Source organism: Sylvia atricapilla, chromosome 2 (genome assembly GCF_009819655.1).
Source record: "Sylvia atricapilla isolate bSylAtr1 chromosome 2, bSylAtr1.pri, whole genome shotgun sequence".
Taxonomy (NCBI): Eukaryota; Metazoa; Chordata; class Aves; order Passeriformes; family Sylviidae; genus Sylvia; species Sylvia atricapilla.
The window spans coordinates 75500038-75521448 of NC_089141.1; the positions used below are offsets into that span (position 1 = coordinate 75500038).

The 21411-nt window shown below is 40.4% G+C and overlaps 1 protein-coding gene across 5 annotated transcripts in view; it reads left to right on the top strand.

The window, feature by feature from the left end:
- The window catches only part of FARP1 (FERM, ARH/RhoGEF and pleckstrin domain protein 1), a 204506-nt gene that overhangs the window by 154254 nt on the left and 28841 nt on the right, over positions 1-21411 (top strand). For 2 of the 5 annotated variants that reach the window (XM_066313468.1, XM_066313463.1), the window contains exons 11-15: positions 1196-1264; positions 2009-2084; positions 3736-3973; positions 18254-18444; positions 19903-19992. In XM_066313468.1, the coding sequence (XP_066169565.1) occupies positions 1196-1264; positions 2009-2084; positions 3736-3973; positions 18254-18444; positions 19903-19992 (664 nt within the window). The remainder of the gene's footprint in view (positions 1-1195; positions 1265-2008; positions 2085-3735; positions 3974-18253; positions 18445-19902; positions 19993-21411) is intronic. The other 3 variants (XM_066313464.1, XM_066313465.1, XM_066313466.1) reach the window with 3 other exon arrangements.

Genomic DNA, 21411 nt, shown 5'->3' on the forward strand with positions numbered 1-21411 from the left:
GGCTTTATGCAGGAACCTTTATGCTCACAAAGGATTTATGTGACATGACCACGTCTGATAAGGCCTGATATACCTACATACAGGTAGACCTGTAGGAAAGCTTTCAATAGTTGGGTTATTGTTTGGGGGTTTCGTTTTATAACACTGGCAGAAGCATCGCTGTAGATACTGCATTGTGTATGCCAGGGGGGAAATCCTTTTATTCATACAGTTTATTTTGTTTGTGAAGCTGATACAAGCTGTACGGCCAGAAACGCTCTTTGCTGAGATGAATGATGCACTCTAGATGCCTTGCACAAGAACACAGTGTATATGTAGCCATTATGATTCTCTTCCCACTTTGTTTGCTGCCTGCAAAGTAAATTAATCAAGATGGAAGGACTTATGTTGGGTAAACAAGCTATAACTTGTTAAGTTTCTCCCTGAAGTAGATAGAAAACTGTACGTCATTCAACTTACCTCAGACTTTGGAAAGCAGGTTTTGGCTTCATCCTTCACTCACTGTAATCTGTGTTACTACATTCAGTAACCTTTTCCAGGCCCTGAAAGCCTCTAATGAATTGGAAGAACTTGGCTCTCAATGGAGCATTCTTGAGCTGTGGGTTTCCTGTGCTGCTTTCAGTTTGCTTTGGAGTTTATAGCTTTGCACAATAGATGACACTGGGCTTTCTCACTACTTCACACCCTGTAGCAGAAGGGGAGAAAGAGATTTCCAGACTAAATCTCTGCAGAACAGCTGTGTTTTATAGTAGCAACCAAAGAATGAAGTGCATGTCAGGGGGTTTCATCTTGGTTCCAGCATTTACCAATATCTGATAAGGCTGGTATTTGACTAAAAAGGATTCAAGAATATATGAATTCATGAGAGGAACGCTTAACCCCTGCTTCACTTTCCATTGTAGTGACTTCCCAGTAATGTTGTACTCTATAGGGCCCACACAGCTGAATTCAAGCAGTTCTGAAATGACTTCAAAAAGTAGCTCCATAACAAAAAAAAGACGCAAGTAACATGCAAAATGCTAAAAATCTATGTATATCTGACCAGGTCCCCGTCTGTATAATCTTAACATGAATTTCTGCTGATAGTGACAATTATTTTTCTGATTGCTATGACTTTATATGCAAGCCAAATGCAAGTTTATGATGACCAGGTGGTATATTGTATTAAATACTTTAACTCTGTTTTTTTTTCCAGTGGTCGGACTCAGAAGCAAGTTCTTGACTATGTTAAGGAAGGAGGGCACAAAAAAGTGCAGTTTGAAAGGTGAGAGGAAATAAATTTATTATCCTAATATGCTGTAATCTAAGAAAAGTAATGATTTCCAGTTAGTTATAGTCTGAGATCTTGGCACCAGTCCAAAGCAAAAATTCCTTTTCTGCTGATTTGACAGTTTATTACATGTGTAATATCCCATGGTCCTGAATGTTTTGGCAGAAGTTTCATAATTTATAGTTCACCTAAAATCAGTAGTCTTCAATCTGTTTTTCAGCAATGAACATCCTACTATCACAGGTAACTTTCTCCCAATTTGATTTGCACCCTCTTTGCTGGGATGTGGTTAATGTATGTGAACAGACGTATTCAGCTCTGAATGAAATTGAAAGTAAGAAAAAGTACAGCTAAGTTCAAGGGAGAGGTCTCCAGGGAAACTGAAAGTCTTCTAGCTTGCTAGAGCCTGTTCTGTCTGAACTCATCATGCTCATGGTGAGCTGAAAGTAATGGCCAAAATGCCACAAAGACCATGATAATAGTTCATTGCTTATGATTCATGCTTACCTGATAGACCATTTTTGCTTCAATGCCTCCCCCATTTCTTACAGTGTTATGTTTGCAACTCATAGCACATTAAAATTTTGAAGAAAGGAGGAATGTTAATCTGTTTTGGAGCAAAATTTTATGAAAGCTGTTATTCAAAGGTTTTGTTTTAAAAGAAGCATATCTTTTGATTCCTGTTTGTAGAAAAAAACCCTGAAATAGCTCTTTATGTGATTTTCTTTTTATCTCCAGGAAACACAGCAAGATTCATTCCATCAGGAGTCTGACTGCACAGCCTTCAGAACAGCATACAGAGGTGCCAAAACAAGTCAGTGATGTTGATGAAACCCTGGAAATGAAATCCTTTTAAACATTTCTTGTTAGATTACCCTCCACTGATTGCTGTTTTGAAACCCTAGGAGCATAGTTTTCTGCTCAGTTACCATTTAACTGGGAGCTATGGAGCCCTGGGTGTCATAAGCTTTAGGTTCTGCTGAGTGAAACAGCATTGCTTACAGACAACCAGGCAATTATGAATAGTGAGCTTGTCTGAACTGTACTAATGACTATCTGAAAAATTGCAACCCTCAGTGTTGCTGCCAGGGGTCCTTGGTTGTAGCTGGCTATTGCTTCTGAGGAAAGTACAATTACTTTTTTTTGCTGAAAGGTCTTGGTTGCCCATTTCAAGGTGTTAGGTTAGTGTTAACCAGGTATTAACCAGGGAGGAGAACAATTACTTCCTCAGAAAAATTGCACCTCTGGCCTTCTAAGCCATTATCTCTGGTAGATACCATATGTATTTATCTTTTGCTGACAGCTACTATGTGCTAGGAGTTCACAAGTTCAAAAGCCCATTAGTGGTGAGGCTGCAGCAGCTGCAAGTTCCCAGGTCCAGCTGGTAGTGAGGCTGAGCATGTATTCACTGCAGGCACCCACATGAATGCACATATACAGTACATGAACACATAGCCACCACACATGTAAACACAGAAAACAGCAATCCCACAAGCACAAACAATGCCAGTGGCCTCACCCTCTTCCACTCTTTGGCTCTTATTTCTCTAGCTGCTGACCTCCCAAACACTCCCAGGATATGGGTTGATGGCTCTCCTGGGACAGCCTTCAGAGGAGACTTGGTTGTTGTGGTTTCTCCACTTGCCAGTGTTTTCTGTGTTCATCTGTGTCTGTGGAGGTGAACCTTTGATCACATAACCTTATGTTAGGTAGAGCTTAAAATGTCAGGAGCAAGCTACTAGGTTAATGCATTTTAAGAATGCTACCTGAATCTTCACCTTCCATGCATCACTTCCTTTTGATATTCATAGGCTCTCTCCTTTCTGCAAATTCAGAAACTTCAGAGAATTTTGTTATAGTTGAAGCCCATTCCAAATAGCTTGTAGCCTTTTAATGTTGCTGAGACAAGCTCAGGTAGATGGAGCATGGCTGCTGGGCAGATGTGTGCAGAAAAGCCAGCCTAAGAACCAGTGGCAGGTATGTTCCAAGGAGTAAAGGTAGGGTGCTCAAAAGCCCACACATAACTTTTTTAGTGTATCTAAGTAGGCTGTGCAGAATTTGTTTTATGTTTTTATCTTTTCCTCCAACTTCTCAGGGTAGTGTGAACAGGTTGATGTTTTTAGAGTGTTAGTGGCCGCCTTAGAGCATGGAAACACCACAAATACCCCTTTTTACATTGTCACTGCATTGTCTGCCTTCTCTTCCTTTGCTTAGCCTATGGTTTTTTCTGTTCATGAAGATCAGAAACCTCTTTTTTTTAAATTTTAATTAGTTTTGAGACTTGGGTTACCTCTTTCCTTTCCAAGAGATACCTATGTTGCTGCAGATGCAAAATTCTGGTGCATAATTACATGCAGCCTTTTCCCTCTGGCTCCCATCCCTCCCAAACCTCTCCCCTCCCACCCTCCCTCCCCTTTTGTCTTTCCCTTTGTCTCCCCCTTGCCTTCCCTCTATTATCTTTCCAGAGTGCTAGAGCCTATGGAGACAACAATGATGCTGCAGCAGTGCAGAGCTGCCGGCAAGGGAAGGAGTTGAAATCTTCAGCAGAAGACACTGGACAGCACAAGAGCCCTTCCTTGAAGAAGAGTCCGAAGGAAGGCAGAAAGGTGGATGGAGCAGTGGTCTCAACAGTGGAGGAAGAAGAGGAGCCTGCTAAGGATAGGATGCAGCAGAACAGACCTCAATCACAGCAGCCAAGCACAGGTCCAGCTTCCAGGGCTGCTCATGGCAGCAGCACCTCCATTCCTTTCATTGACTGCAGTGATGTAGATAGCGAGTATGATCTCCTCAGAGGACAAATAACCCGGTCATATTCCCAAACAAATGACAATTATGAGGGTGATTTGACCAGTGGTGCCTATATTCACTACAAAGATGAAAATCGCAATAGAAGTAGATATAGGGATTCCTCAGCTTCTCTAAAGTCTTCCCAGTATCTCTCCGAAGAGTACCTTGATGATAACACAGCTAATCTCTCCTTCTACCCTGGGGGAAGCCCCAGGATGCCAAGGCATAGCTCTCTGGTTGATGAAATGTTTAGAGGGCCGGGCAGCCGTAGTCCGCTGGCCACTCCATTGCCTCCCAGCAGCAAAGAGTCAAGCCCTAACATGAGCCTGAGTAGAACTGGCTCTCAGGGTTATGTCTCAGAAAACGGACACGACTGCAGGGTGAGGGCTGGGGAGGAGGACAGCCATGCCACTAACTGCCACGGGTATTGCAGATATTCTCCAGGTTCTCAACGGCCTCGTGCACAGAAAACACATAATCTCTGCAATAAGTCAGTTACAGATCCATTTATCCTGAGCCAGATATCCTCAACCCCTGGGCAGGAGTATAGATCAGAGAGATACTGCAAAGGAGGTGGGGTGGCTAAGATGTCTTCTCCAGAAGGCAAAATGATGGCCAACGGTATGCCAGCTGGGGCACAGTCCAAGCAGAGCCCAGTGATGCAGTCGCTGCGTGCCAGTGGCATGATGGATCACATGGCTGCCATCCAGATGATGGAGGGCTCCACCAGCAGTGGGACAGAATCTAGTGATTCTGACTCAGAGGTCATTAATCCCTTCACTCACCCCCTGGTGTTTGGAAACCCCGTCGTGCTGAGCTCCTCTCCCATGCCTAGAAATAAGTACTCCTTTGGAAGCCTTCAGCTTGATGAGGAGGTAGAGGAGGATGTGTCTGTTGGCCTGAGTGACGAAGACGGTGTGCAGGTCTTCAGCTGCTAGGCACCAGCATGTGTGAGACCAGGGGATACTGTGGTTGCTCTCTGTAGTGGTTGCATCTCCTGGGGCTCATGATGAGTGGCTGGTAATAATTTCAGTGCATGGGCTACTTCCGACGTTAGTGTTGTACAGACCATCCTGAGGGAAAGGATGCTGGAACACAATAGTAAGTCTCTGTGATGCTTAGCAGTTTGCATCTCCTCTGAAGGGCAGGAGGAGAGGAAAATTATTACTGATTTAGGTACCTCTGTAAGACTTTATACTCTCACCTCTCCTTTGTGTGAAGTCTTGTTTTAGGTATATGTTGTAGCCGCTTTGATATTTGACTAGTTATTTTGACAAACAATCAAATCAAGTAGGTACATTGTGCTCTTTTGTATGTCTGTTACAATCTTTTTCTCTCCCATGCAAGGAGAGCAACTTACGAGTGCCTCAACAGAGTTAGGAGAAAAAAAAAATTGCGGCCAAATGCAGGCAGCTTGATATTCAAGACCAGGACTTGTTGAAATCTTGAAATATGCTGGAAATTCTTTTCATAGCAAGGATGTGTCTGGTCTACTCTTCTTCATAACTCATTTTATAATCTGATGAACTGAGGGTACAAATCAAGCATGTATAAAATGACAGTATTGTCAAGAAAAATGACAGTATTGTCTGTTTCTTAAGTGGGTTCAACAGGCTGATAGGGTGATGGAGATTTTGAAACTCCAAGCTCTTCCTTGGGCAAGAAAAAGGATGAAAGATCTATTTCAAGTAAAAATACTTTGATCAAAACAGCTCTAATTAAGAGTGGTATGAGTATTACTTGCAAGGCAATCCTTTCTATCCTTTATCAGTTTAATATAGAGATATATTGCAAGAAATTTTTTAATCGCTTATACTTTCAGTGAAATTATTTTAGAGACATCAAAGTTCTGTGGTGGGTGGCTTGGACATGGTGGCTGTTTTATTTTTTGCTTTGATCACAAAAAATCTTTATCTGTGTAGGATCAAATTACTCTATCATAGGTTACTTCTTCAGTAGTGCCACCTCAGAAATTTTTCATCCCCTGACAAGAGAATGATAGAAATAACTGTATTCCAGGGTGATTGTCCTCTGTTCTATCCATAGAGTGGATATGGGCAGAAGGACAAAGAGACTTATTCTGTGTATATTTACTTTTCACAGGCTAAAAGCATTGAGAATTAAGGTATCCTAATAAAATTATGTTAGTTTCTCCAAGTTAAGTAAAAAAATCCAAATGAAAGGTCCTCTGTGTGGAAAGAGGTCCTCTGTATGGAAATCCAGATGTATGGTCCTCTGTACTAGAGCTGGGAGACAAGATGTGCTCTTTATAATTGGCCTTATTTTTAACTTATATATATTTTCCTTGTGGAAGAATGGAAATAAATCCCAGATTTTTAAGTGATGAATAACATGATTGACTGAACTGAAGGTCACTCCCAGTGATCTGCATCATGAAGTTCATGCATGCAGCAATGATAAATCCATTCACATAAGTACTGATGAAGAAGTGACAGGAGTTTGTAAATTTAGACAATATAAATTTTTCAAGATTGTTTTTATGAAAACTATAAAATGAGAAGTCTTTTTAATTTTTCTAATGCCTTGGTCTATGCACACTTTAACAGAGTTTAATCTGAGTGAAGGATATTTAAAAATATATCTACAGTACTTAGGCATGTGTTGTTATATACTGTTTTGAAAGTAAAACTTATCTTTGTGTAAATATAAGTATTAACTCTCTCATCTCCTTTAGTGTGTTGGTTTTCTTAGAGATTAGATACCTCATTCTTGAACAGGAATGATTTAAAGCATCTCCTTAGATATTGATATTTTGGGGACAGGGAATACTCTCATTTATTCCTGTAGTTAGGAGCATGAGTCTACAAATGATGAGGTTGATAATTAGGGAAAAACTTGCTTGTATATGATTCTAAAAGAGGATGGGTTTAGTATAACTGTAAAATAATTGCCTTGAAGTTACAGTATATAAGATGAAATATAAATAGTCGAAGCTCACATTAGCAGATAGTGTGAGCATGGGGAAGTGGGTGTATGACTCTCCTTTTGATATTTTTTTTATTGGCTGTGCAGCAAAAATACCAGTAGGTATACAGTAAAATAGCAATCTGGACAGATGAATTAATTGCTTCATTAGCCAATAAAATTAGAGTTCAAGCAATGTATTTTCAACAAAGGGATATGCAGTCATTTCAGCTACTTAAGAAAAGTGAATAGATCTCACATTCTTTGGATTTAAGTGAATATAAAATTTTATAAGTGGTGTTTGCTATTTTGCATCCTTTCAGACACTGTTTCCAGGCCTGATTCCTCTCTCATATGTCTACAAAGATATTGAATTCATAACTTTCTAAGAACAGACCTGCTGGGTAGCTGGAGTTAGGCTAGTTGCTAATAAAGTATCTCAACACCTTTTCTTTCCCCACTTCAATATTATCCTCAAAAATGCAATATGAGAAGTTTTCTGTCTTCTGGCATTTTTTCACCTTTGAATGTTTAAGTAATTGTTGTTTTAACACGTGGAATTCTTCCACTTAAAAGAAGTGAAGTTTATAAATGACATAGGAAATAATTTCATTTAGGATTAATTACTTCTGCAGCATTCTAATGCCAGAGAAGCTCCGTCTAATATCAGCCAACAAGGTTGTAATTAAAACAGTCTGTGGGCCAAATTCCTTCACCAGACATGTGGTTCATGTCTGAGCCTTTGCCAAGAATGGTGAAGTGAGAAAGGAGTTTTAAACTTACATTTTTATCAAGGATCAAGCCCCTTAAAATTCATCTGGGAATTTGTTTGGGATAATCAAAAGGACCTTGTGGAAAAGAACAGAAACCTTTAGGACAAGACTGCAAATGAGGTGAGATGGAGGAATTCTTGTCCTGGCTCACAAAGTGCTCGTGGTAAGAGGAGCTTGTCAGTTCTAGTTTGTTGTTGCAAACATTTATTAATGTGAATGCACTGGACAGCAGCTGTGATCTAAGCATACCTTCATCTCAAGTATAGCAGGTTGTTATTGACAGAGTAACTAACAGATTCTCCCACCAATTCCAGTAGATTTTGGAATGTGGCTGATGGTACATTTAATTCACAGTTCTAAAATTTTTGTTGTCCATAATGAACTTTCAGTCCCATACCCATCGAGTGCCCAGATATCCTTAGGCAGTTGGTACAAAGGAGGGAGCTGAGTCCCAGTGAGTCTGAGCAGCTATATCCAGTCTGAGCTGTGTAGTCCTGAGCCATCCATCTCCTGTCTTTCCAGAGGATGTAAAGAAGCCTCTTGTTGGGTTATGAATGAACTCTGTCTGTGTGGTTGGGTAAGTATGGAGATGAGTTGTAAAAGCAGTTAGGGGTTTGTCCATAATAATGTGGAGATCTAGGTAATCTCTGGATGAAAGAGCCTCTGATTCATTCTTTGCTATTCCAACTACTTGGCCACATTCAGCCATCCTCTGCAATGGCAGTAGAAAGGTCATGTCAGACAATTTTAAGTTTTTCCTACCCAGCAGCAGCTCAAACTTGTGATGTCCTCTTGGGATCTTCTGGATTTTTTTTTTCATGACAGCCTTTCCTAGAATCTAATTTTTCTCAGTGACTTAGGATATTAAATTTGTCAATAAATAGATGAAGGAAAGATGAAGAGTGGTAAGTTGTTGTAGGAGCTGAGAACTACATGGGATATATTCCAGGTACGGAGCTTTGAATAATTGATATCTGAATGGCCTAGGCTGCACTGTTTTCAGTTTAAGTCCATATCCCCTAGGAAACATACTCTTTGTGCATGACAGAGAGGAGTGTTCTCTGCAGATGATTTACACCTGATGCTGCCATTTCACCTGTGGCTCATAGCTTGCCTGACTATCTATGCCTGACTTGCACCATCCCACTAACCATTGCAGTGCACACTAAATGCAAATTATATCAAAGAAAAACTGGAAGAGAAATTCCCATGGATGAAAAATGTGAACATGTGACTAAAAGTTTTTAGATTTGCTTTATTCACATTTACTTTATGTGAGCTTTACAGAGCTGAGTTATAGGAAGATGGGCATAGTGAAAGAATTGCACGTCAATAGTTTGGAAAATCGTACCAGTCTATTAGTTTTCTTCAAAATTAAAGAACATGCAATACTAGAAAGAATTGTCTCCACAGAGCAGCATTGGTAATGTTGAATGTAATCAGTAGAACCAGTAAAGAGTGAAAAAACCCAATGGTTTGTGAATTTGTTCACTAAATGGGCTAGTACTACTTCAGGACCTGTATTTTTTCCACTGAATATTTGTAGGATGCGTTTTTGTTTGCAGTGAGGCTTTTATTAGTTGAAGCAGCTCTGTTCATTCTGAAGCAAGAACATTCATGGCAGAAGTTCCTTTTCTGACCTCTCTATCAGTACATGCAAGTACTGATGGTGGCCAGAGAAAGTCAAATAGAAAATGGGTGAGACACATCTAAAAGCTCCTTATAGGCCCTCTTTTTCTTCACTAAGCAGAGATGTTTTAAATTCTGTTTTCTTTAGTCTCACAATAAGCACATGAACATAGAGTCTCTGTAATCACCAGAAGTTTATTCTGGGGAGCTCCAGGAAGACAAGGAAAAGAGAAGAATAGAAAACATCTTAAGGACACAAAAAATATCTGGCCCTATTTATTTGCAGTTCCCTTTGGCATAATGTGCTTTCCACTCTTTCTGAGAGTTTAAAGTCCCAGTAGTTTATAGGGTATCCAGAGAGCTATAATTACGTTGATCAGTTGAACTGATGAAGCAGACCCAATTTTGAATTTTGGTAAAACCAGTGATTCAGATCTTATTGGTATGGTCTACATGCAATTAGCATGAACTATGGCTATTTCTGGAACAGTTTTTAACAGGGAAAAAAAAAAAAAAGAAAAGAAAAAAAAAAAAAAAAAAAGGACGCCTGACTTATAAATTCTGTGAAATTCTATGTTTGTTTAACTAATCTCATTTATCTTAATGAGCCGTTAGACTGCTGTCAGAGGTGACTTTAGAATGAGATTTTAATTGCTGCAGTTTAACTTCTAATGATGAAAAACAAATTACCAATCCAAGTTTCTCCTGACCTCCACACATGTTTGAGGAAGCTGGATGTCACAGCCTTGTGCACAGAAATGTGGATCACTGGAGATTCGCTGTCACTCAGCAGCATGGTTGTCACCAGCTAGAAAGAGCAGTGAATGTGAAGGAAAGAGGTTCTAAGAGGTTCTCTATTCAAACATGTAATAAGGTTTATTAAGCCAAAATCCCTTTTAGTCTTCCAGAAATGCTTCTCTCTCTCTCTCTCTCTGAATAGTATAGTTTCTTAAGGCAGCTTCTGTATACTTTAGCTCATCTCTTTCCTCTTCATTTAGGGGATCAGTTGTCTTCTCCATAAAAAATAAGAGAAACCCTAAATATATGAGGGAAATTGAACCTTCTGGAACTATTTTGAATATGTAGGCCTTGCTTTTGTTAGCTGCTGTCAGACACAAGTGGTAGGAGAAGAGTCTTTTTCTCAGAAATCCAGCTGCTTGGTGGTGTCTCCTACTTGGTGGTGATGGTTGTGGGTCTGCTGATGGTAAATGGCAGATTGTTAACATCATGAGGACCCAAGGCTCAGACTGGTGTGTAACTTTCCCCAAGTGTGAGTAGCAGCAGACACTGGTTTCAGTCAAGCTCCGTTAGGAAAAAATTTTGCCCATACTGTCAGGTTCTAGAAAGGAAGGAAATTCAAATTCTATGAAACTGACATTAGCAAATCCTTTCCTCTTCTGTTTCAGTCGTTTCTATAGTTACTGAAGTATGCCTAGACAAAGGCACATATCTTAGTTACTTATTTGTAAGGGAAATAATTATTGTGCAACATGTGCATCCTGAGCAAAGGTATCTTAGGTGTTTCTCACTGTGGTTAGGCTGTGTGGTGCCATTGATATTTTTTAAATACAGAATTTTTATTTAAAAATCAAAGGCATCATATGAACAAAAATCCTAGTTTGGGTGACATGTAGCAGTTTTACAGAGTGTTCTGTATTTTGTTCTAATTCTGTGTTCTATAAAGAGCATGTAGAATAAGCTTGGTTTATATTGTTTGTTAATAAAAGCAGTGAGCACTTTCTTTTAAATGTTATGAAATCTGGAAAGCCTGTGTGCCTGGCTGAGCTATGTATTCACAGGCATGTTTTTCACAAGTATGTGTGTAAATAATGGTGGTGTTATTACAGTAAAGGGAGTAAAGACCTTAGGATCATAAATTTGCATGACATAGGGGTAAATAGTTTGCTCAAGAATGGTTAGAGTTTTAAGATGTAATTTTCGTTGATGATTTTTTTTGTAAAGTTTTGGTCCCTGAGAACCATAAAAAATAATCTACAGTTCACACTGATAAAAATCAAATCTAAAGGCAGTAATGATACAGCTGTCACTGACTAAACGTGGAAGGTTGAAGGAAAATGAATGCTTTCTGATTCAAGAGCTTTCAAGCTTGTTAAAATTAGATTAGATGCTTTCTTTAAAATGCTGCAAATCTTGTTTTGAGAAGAGAACAGGCTTCTGCCTTTGATGGTTTTCAGCAAGATCAGAGGTAGTTCTTTCTGTTTAGTTCAGAGAATGTTAGAGTGCATGCCTGTTGCTTTTCTGTGAGGCACTACAAAATATTTGATTAGCTGAATCTTTTATTTCTCTTCTTTTGCTAAAAAAAAAAATCACCTGGGCCCACTAACAAGAGTTGATAAGCTTGGCAGTGTTTCACTTACCCAGCCCTTTCCTGATTTCTGTGTATGCATATGCATAGATTTTTTTAAAATAAATCTCAATAGTAAAAATTTATATTCAGAAGTGGCAGTGCTGGGGACTTCATTCTCATTTTTGTCATTTGTTTAATACCTTTTAAAGAGAAACATTTTTTGTTTCGTTGTATGCACTGTTTTGTCAGCATGTACCTCTCTGGGAGAAAAAGCCTTTTCAATGTTCTGTCTATCCTCAAAGCATGGTATATCTTCTGTTCCTTGCATTGTTTGGAGCACTGTCTCAATGTCCTTTTACTGCAGAAATGCCTATTTTGTATTGGGAGTTCCTAATTCCTCCTATTACAGTGATCCTGCCTCACAGAGCACTCCTCACCTCAGAATTCATGAAAACCCTCATCAGGCTGTGACTCTCAGGTTGAGAAACCAGTCATGTTGAGGAGCAAAAGAGGAGAGGGAAAGGAGGGAAGAAGGTCTCTTTTGCAGGGCATTTGGGCTCCATTGAGCACAATCAGGTTGCCCTTCATTTCCTAATGAAGGCTGCACCCAGCAGTCAAGGCTGTCTGCCGTGGCTAGTGAGCAGGATCACTGCAGTCCTGGGGAGGTGTCTTGTTGGAATGGACAGTATCTGTGGCATAAGCTTACATGGGGGCTGAAGGTTTCCAATTCTGTTGTAGCACTGTGTCCTGTTGGTTTAAAGGCAAACAAAGGCGAACTAACCCTAACCCTGGGTACAACAGGAAAACCTTCTATAGGTTGCTCTATTTCTGTCTGGAGAGATCAAGGCTAGACAAAGGACTGATGCCCAGTGACCTTGTATTCTCCCCCGGACTGTAATGCTCACTCTTTGTTCTTAAGATGTGAGTAGACCCTGATGTAGGCCAACAGCAGTTACTGTCTGATTTCATACCCACCGCTGTCTAATACTGCAGTACACCAATAAAGCATGGACCTTTACCAGCTGAGAGGTTGCTGGCTACTAAACCAACACCAAGCTTGATGAGACTATAAGCATGTCAAGCCATTTAACTGTGTATGCATGGAATTAATTTTTTTATTATTTTTAGTTTCACCTGTACCTGAAGGCTTTTACTCATTCTAACTGGTATTTTGCTGTAAAACTGTCACTGGTTTAATTGTTCTGTCCAATTGCTGGCTGATGCTTTGTCCTAAATATGAGGAAATTGGTTCATTGAGAAGGTGCACCATTTTCCCAAATTCTACTCACTGCCATGGGCGTGCATTTTGAAGCTGTGAAGTCAAAGTGAGCCGTTCCTCCTGTCAAGTTCCTCTTCAAGCCAGGCAGAGTTAGTGGTTATGTGTGACATTGTATTTCTTCATGAGTTTGTTTTTAATTCCTGTTCCTCCTCAAAATCTTTGCTATTGCATTCAGGGATGTTTGTACATGAATTTATGGCTGTTGTGTAACTACTTTTCAAACTAACAAACTGTATCCACTGCTCCAGCTTGGTTCATGTAATGGGGAAGAGAAGTGCAGCTTGATGAACTGGTACCCTTCAAGCTATTGTGGAAGTCAGTGGGATTTTTTTCTTACATTGAGGGAGAACAGAGCAGAATCTCCATCCCATAACTCTTCAGCAGCATGACTGTGCCTGGTTCACAGCTGGGGAGAGAAGGGATGGACACCATTATTAAACTCTTCTTCAAAGTACTTTAGTGATTGGTGAAGTGCATATGAAAACTCCTGCTGCTTCATCTGGTGCTATCTCTCCCCCATGCCCTTTTGTACTATGCATCTTCTCTGACCAAAATGTTTAGATATGCAACCACTGTGAAAATAGAAAATTAAGCTAGACTGTGTGACCACAACAATGGCAGCTCTGACAGATACTTTCTTATTAAAGAGGCTTTGTAAGTGATATGCTCAGTAATGCCAAGGAGAAAGGGGAAACAACTTGGGTTTCCTCTGCCATACTGGAGTTTAGAAAACACAGATCTGATATTAAAGCTGAGTAACTGGGATATGGATGTCAACGCCTCCCCTGAATGCAGAGCAGGCTGTGGAGCAGGAGTAAGAAAGAATAAGTCCTACAACATTCCAGATATTGAGAAAGGTGCTTTTCTGGCTCTTGACATGTTTTTAATTTATAATAATAATAATAATAACAACCTTGAGAGGAAAAACAAACAAACAAAACAACAACAACAACAAAAACAAACTCTTGATGAGATCTTAAGCGGTACATGAAGTTTTCCAGCAGAATTTCAGTCACCTTTAATAATGCTTGATGTTTTCTCTCAGTTTCCATAATTGAATCATTTTCACTTCTTGGTGCTCCACAGAAAAGGAACATTCCCATGAGCATCTTAACACTGCTGTACTCCTCCTCTCTGTTCAAAAACAGCCTATATGAATGGGAACTGTCCCTTTTGAAGCAGATGCAGAACACTAAATGTCCTGAGTTTGTTATTCTGCAGTTTCAGGAGAAAAAAAAAATGGAGGAGGAGTATCTTCAGGATCCATTAAGTCCCATTTGTCTCCCTTACAAAGAGGGGAGCTCCCATGTGTTAGTTTAGTTTCTAAGCAGGGATTTCAGGTCATCTTATGCTGCCTATGTAGTCAGCAAAGAGGCAGCAGGCAGTTCAGGTCACCTATGATGTGAATTGACCTCCAGGAAAAACTTCCTTCATCACCTGGAAAGTACTGATTTTAACTGTTTTTCCTTTGATATGAGCCATGTTTAAAACAGTATCACGCTTTAAAGCCCAGCACTCCATAGGCACCACCTTCAGCCCCTGTGGGTTCACAGCTGTATGTGGCAAGAGTAACACAGGTACAACGAGTCAGATGGATCACATCTGGTGGCCAAGGGCAGAGCCCAGCCTGTTCCTCTCTGGCAGGGCACCCACAGCTTGCCAGCACTCTGTGCCTTCCTACCACCAAATTGCAGCAAGCAACTGCTGTGTATTTTGACAAAGGTATAGCTATTAAGTATTTGATTTTAGCTGCTGGCTTCTTTTTGTGTGGCACATGGAATACGTATGTTGATGGGGAGCGATTTGAGACACGTGTAAAGCTAGGAAGATAACAGATACTTTCATGTCCTGTGGCCAAGTAAAATGCCATTGTCATTGCACAGATTTTTTTTTCCCCAAGTTAGATTTGAATCAAGTTTTGCTTCTTTTGTCACCTTCCCTACTGCAGCACTTTTCTCTGGTGTCTGGAGATAAGACTGGCTCAGTGGAACTAAGAACCACTCCCGGTATTTTGGCATTGATGGGCCAGTCTGGCATACCGCGGTAAAGTGCATTATTTGCCACTGTCATCAACCAGTGCTGGTTTCTTAAACCCATGCTTAGAAAATAATTGGAGCACATAATTGAAGTGCATAATAATTCCTACCCACTCCTCCAAGGGTGTAATTTTAGTATATACTAAAATAATCCTCAGATAAACATTCTTTTGTACTTTCTCTTGGTTTGTGTGTATACAGCTGACTCCATTAAATTTGAAAGATGGCCCAGTTCTGAATCTAAATAAAAATCACTTGAAGTACAAGCAAAGACAATTCCGTGTTACCAGCTACAACCATTTAGGCCTCCAGTGTGCAGTAGCATTTGCTGTCTGCAAATGACATGCTAATAATTGCCTGTCAATCCATGAGTCCTTTAGGGTGAATTGTAAGGGATTGCAGTACCTTGTAAATAGGATTGGTCTTCTCCCTTCTGCTTCTGTTTATATTATGCCGTATGTAGTTGATGAGTAGAGCCTGTATGAATATATTCTTCTGTGGCAGGAGATCTGATGAATCACTTTGTTAATTCAGGTTATTTATTCCTCACCTCTGTGAAAAAGAGAAAGTCTCTTTGCACCACTGCCATGACCCATCAGCATGACATGTGTCCTGATTGATTGATGATGTGGGAGGGAAGATCCTCCTTTTTCATTTTTTCATGGCTTACTGACGTTTTCACACCAAAATGATCTTGTTTCCCACATTTCCCAGAGCAACATCCAGTGTATTGATATCTCTGGCTGTGTTGGTTGTAATTAGGCCCCAGAATGTACTAATGTAAGAGCATTTTGATCCCCTTTCGTAATGCAACCATTCCTTATAACTAGTTCCAATTTTCACTTGTTCAGTGTATTGGCAGGTGGGGTCTGACTGAGCTCTTGCTTGTAGGTGGTGGTGGTGGTTGGGTTTGGTCACTGCTCGTGCCCACCTTGGTACCAAAAGGGAGGATGCAGCATTTCAGCTTGCTGCAGAATAACTTTGGGAATGTCAGTGATGCACTGAAATGCAAAGTCTTTTATCAGTTTGGTGTATGTGCAGTGCTGTGAGCCACCAGGCACATTTTTTCTGATGCTTTCCATAACACTTTTCCCAGGTTAATGTCTTCCAACTGTAAGATAGGGTGTCTTTCCAATTCATTGTCCTTTTGATATTTTGTAGTTTGAAATACTTGAGTTGTACTGATAAAAGTTACAGTACATCATAACTTAGATCTAGGATTAGAGATAGGTAGGTAGATATGTCAATATATCTATATCTATCACAGATAGGTGCTATTTAACTTCTAGACTACAATGCTGTGAACTTCTCACAGAGGTGCAAATCATTTATTCGCTGTCGTATGACAGGCATAGTGCCAGAATTTCTTTGTTTCCACATTTGAGGTGATATCACTTTTCTTATGTCTTTTGTAATGTAGTTAAGTACTTTTAACCTTACAACCTTGCTATTAATCTGTTTCACTATTTCTCAATGATGAATTCCATTTCTTTGGAAAATACTGTATACAGTTGTGTTCTAGTGTCAATAAAATTGACATTTGTGTAACAAGCTGTGGCATTTTCTCAGATTTCACTGAACATTGATTTAGTGTGAAACTGTTGGTAAATCCTTTCTTGCTAGCTGTAATAATACAGACCTTTATTTCAGACAAATACTGCTTTGACTTTGATTTATAATAGGCTACATAACTGTCATGATTACATAAACTGATAACTGTGCTGTTTTTTTCCTTCTTTTTTCAAAGGAATGATTTATAAACATGAACTGGTTTGAAACTGGAAAACATTCATGTTCTAGCAATAAATCCTGAGTTCTTCCAGAAAATAAATAGGTTTTACTACCGGCCTAATTATATTTATTTCATTTTATATTTACTGGAGTATCTCAGCTGTGTTTTTAACAACAGGAACATTTGCCTATCATAATTTAGGGAGGACATAATCACATGATAGTAAATTGTATTTGACCCTAATTATTTACAGCAATGTATGTGTTTTTACATTTAATCTTAGACAGCCTGTTAGCTGTGATAGTCAAGAGCTTGTCACATTTTTTTTTGGTTGGATTTTAATGTATGATGCCAAAATGGCACAGACTGTAAATGTTCTTCCACATGACAGATTCTTCTTCTAAAACAGGTTTAGATTTTTAGATTTATGGAGGAGGGGATAACTGGGAGAACACTGGGCATTTTTGGCAAACTTTCTGTGCAGTCGTTAATCTGGCTGCCTCCCAGAAGAAAAAATGCTAATTTCAGTAATTTAATGTAGTGTATATGAATCCGTGGAAGTGTAATTAATTGTCTAATTCTTTAATACTTTTAATCCAAAATGGAATGGGACTTTATATCTGTGAAAATCTGAAATTGTCATGCTTTGTGCATTAAAAGTATTGCTTTTCTTATGTAAATGTAATGCTAGCATTTCCATCCCAAACAATCAGAGGAGCATGGAAAGACTTACAAGGTATAATATACATACTTGTGTTGTGTGTAGAAATTGGGGAGCTAGTAGTTTTCTCCTTTCATGTTAGATCTGACTGCTCTTAGCAGCAACACTGCTGTAGAAAGTCATCCTTTTTCTCTAGACTTCAACTAGATAAATTTGTGCTAACTTGTGTCCTGTAGTTCCCTATGAAGTACTGATTTGAGTGTTTGAAGTTCTGCTTTGCTGGAAAGAATGGCACTCCTGGAAGAATTCCTGTATTGTTATATTTATTCTCTTTTATAGAGTGGATTACAATGATGAAAATTTTTATATTAAGTTGATATTTAGAACTATAGAATGGCCTAGGTTGGAAGGGACCTTAAAGACCACCTAGCTCCAGCCCCCCTGTCATGGGCAGGAACACCTTTCACTAGACCGGGTTTTTCAGAGCTCCATCCAGCCTGGCCTTGAGCACTGCCGGGGATGGGACAGCCACAGCTTCCCAGAGCAAGCTGTTCTACTTCCTCACCACTCCCACGGTAAAGAACTGCAGCTCAGTCATCTCTGCCTTGATCCCTTCCCTACAGAGATAGTAATTTCAGCCAGTTTTATCAGCTAAAAGACACTTACCTAGTCCCATGGTGAATGCAAGTGGATGCAGTTCCTCTGGCTTCAAGGCCATTTGGGCTAGTTTGAGGACCCTGATGGCTATGTCTTGTAGCATAATTTCACGTACTGCAATTTAAGATTATAACTCCTTGTGGTACTTTCTTGAGAAAGCTTGTCCTAATTGATTTCTCTTTTATCATTTTCTTAGCAGGTTCTCTGACTGGCAGCCCTCACCTTTCAGAGCTTTCCATCAATTCCCAAGGAGGACCATCAGTGGCAAATATGACTTTATCTCCAAACTTGAGCCCTGATGCCAAGCAGTCATCTCCCTTGGTCAGCCCTTTGCTGAATGACCCGTCATGTATCAGGGCTGATGATGAGGAAGAGGTCAAAAGAAAGGTAAGGCAGATGAAGTCAGCCTTGCCTCTCTTCTCTCTGATGTGTTGTGGTAAATCTGGGTCATTCCTTTTGGTTGCAGCCTCAGGAGCTTGTTTGGATGGATGTCCTTTAAATCTAACTTGGTTTTAGAGAGTTGAGTTTGGTAGTTTGTTGTAACAGAACAGTCAGCTGCACTGTCTTACTGGAGAAAAAAATTTCCAGGTGACAGAAAGAAGAGGAACAGTGTTGAGCCTGTTGTGAGAGGATCCAACCCAGGCTCTCCAGTCTGTCTCAGCTGGGGGCACCACTGGGAGCATCTGGTTGTGGGAGTAGAAAATGCTCTCTCTGAGCCACAGCCTGCAGCGTTCAGCTGGGGGTGTTTGGCTCAGACCCATCATTGCAGCAAAACTGTAACGGAGCATCACATCCAAATCTGCTTTTTGAAGATAAAGTGTTTGAGCTGGGTGTTCTGCTGGCTCATCCCTCTTCTGCCGCTGAGTGAGAGGGGCTTCCTTTTGGCCTTCTGTGGTCTGTTTTTTTCTCCTCAGCTTGGAGCATCTCAGGAGGAAGAAAGAAACTGATGGCTTTGCTGGAAAGTGGGAGTCTGTGTAAGGAAGATCTCTTTTCCCACTGTGCATAGTTAGCAAGATGTGTGAAAGAAATTTGAGAAGAAAATCTGAGAATCAGTTAATAGAGTCAGGACTCTCTGTGCCGGTCCAAGATAGAGCAGCCAGTGACTGTGTATACCAGCTGATGATGTTTCCTATGGGGATGCATCCTGACTAGGAAATGCCCACACAGACTCCCTTTGCAGGGCATTCACAGTGTTTCCACTGCATCATTTGTCTTCAGGGCAGAAACAAAGGAAAAATATCTATAGATTTTTTTTTCTTAATTTTTGCTTCTTGAGCAACACAGGGAAAGATCAGCTGGGTTCCCTTGGCTCTTCAAAATTAAGAAATTTTAAATCTGTAGCTTAATCTAAAATCCTTCCCCTCTCCCACTGTTAGGCTGTCCAGCCTGTAAGAAAATCGTGCAGGTTTGAATTTTTTTGGAAGTGTTTTTTCCTGTGGATTACCATCCTGATGATGAAACTTACAATAATCAGACACAAATTTTTGTTGTTATGTCAAATTTGACACTTCATTCAAATGGTCATTTAGCCTACAAAGGATTTCTTCATGAACTTCACAATATCTCCTGCTCCAAAAATAAACTGAAAGGAACATTAGCACCCCAAAGCAGTAGAAATCATCTTGGCAGAAAAAGAAATCTCTCAAAAACCCACAGAAAGTTCTTGTTCTCTTGTGTTTGCAAGGAAGAGTTGTTTTTAGGCTTCAGGGCTTAGGAACATTCAAGCATGAGTCACAGCATAACCACAAGCAAGGGTCACTGGTTTGTAACTCTCTTTGTGATTTATTATCTACAGTTTCTTTCTCCATAGAAGCAGAGGAAAACCTAATGTGCTTGCATTTACAGAGGTTCCCAACTGAGAAGGCTTACTTCATTGCTAAAGAAGTGGCGACTACGGAGCGAACGTACCTGAAGGACCTTGAAGTCATCACATCGGTATGTTTGCTTGAGCGTTACTCACGGAGCACGTGAGGCTCCAGTCACTGCTGGTATTTCATCTGCTCCATTGAACATCCTAGCTGTTCTGTGCTGCTTTTATATCCTGCACTTTAGGTGTTCTCTGCTGTGCACAGGAGTTCTCCTCCAGGGAGGAAGTAACACAAAAATCAGAGAGTGGAGGTTTGCTCTGTGGTTAGTAACATGCTCTAAGAAACTGTATCAGGTTGAGGGACTTGGGACACGCTTCAGTTACATTTTCCTGCTCTCATGCTTTGTGGTTATAATTACTAAAAATGCCTGTGGGTTTTCAATGGCTTCTCTTAAAACTGAAGTAGCTCCTTAGGGGCACATATAAATGTATGTTTTCTACTGTATTAAACGCCCTCCATTTAGCATGAAATATTGTGGACGACTTATTTGAATGATTCTGATTTTTCAGAAAGTTAAACAGTGTGATAAACAAGTCAGTCATCTGTAGCATCTGATCAGAATGTGATTGTTAAAATCACCAAGGCAAATAGCTGCCATCTTTGCACACACAGCAACAGTCTTGTTTCACTTCCAAGAATAATGTGTGCAAGACCTGGTCTGAAATAACCATTTTTCTGTGAAATAGCACTGGATCCAAATCCCTTCTTGGCATTTTGGCCAGCTCCAGACCTCTCAGCTCTTAAATCACCCAGTGAGGTGCATTGCCGACTCCTGTGTTGAGTGCTGTAGTAAGGAGGACATGCTTCAGGGGTGAATGTTGGGACCAGTTGGGAACCAGGGACAGTGAACCAGTTGGGAACCTTTCTCCTCAGCTTCTTGTCTGTTCCAGGATCCCACATGACAGATGCAGCTAATCAGACCCCAGCTTAGACAGAGCCAATATAGAATGCCTGTAAAAGGCAGCAGGATAGCTGTGACCCCACTGCTACTTAGCCTTGCTTTCTGGGAAGCCAGCCTGCTGGGAGAAGAGGCCAGGATCTGTGGGACAGTTCTGCAGTCACTGTTGCAGTCTCAACAGCAGATATGCTGTTTTCATCTAATATTTCGTCCAGTGGCTGCAGAAATAGGAAGTTTTAGCTCTTCAGAACAAAAGCCCGTTTGCCACCCCATCCTTCATTCTCGTGGTAGGCAAATTTGAGTGTGCTGGATCACCAAGAGGGATGGGCCTGATGATTACCATACACTTGTATCAGCTGTGCTCCACAAATGACTGGCCCAGGAGGCCACTGAAAGTGAACAAGTAGCCAACGTAGTTGGAGAAGGAACAAGTGCTGTGCATGAATTTTTAGACTTGGTAGATGAGCTTCAACTTTAGTTCTGCTTGGTGCTGGGATAAAGCAGGGGAGAGGAAAGCTTGGAGGGATCTCTTTTTATCCCAGGTCTGGCTCAGCTCCAGCTGATGCAGTGTCAAGCAAGACTGCTCTA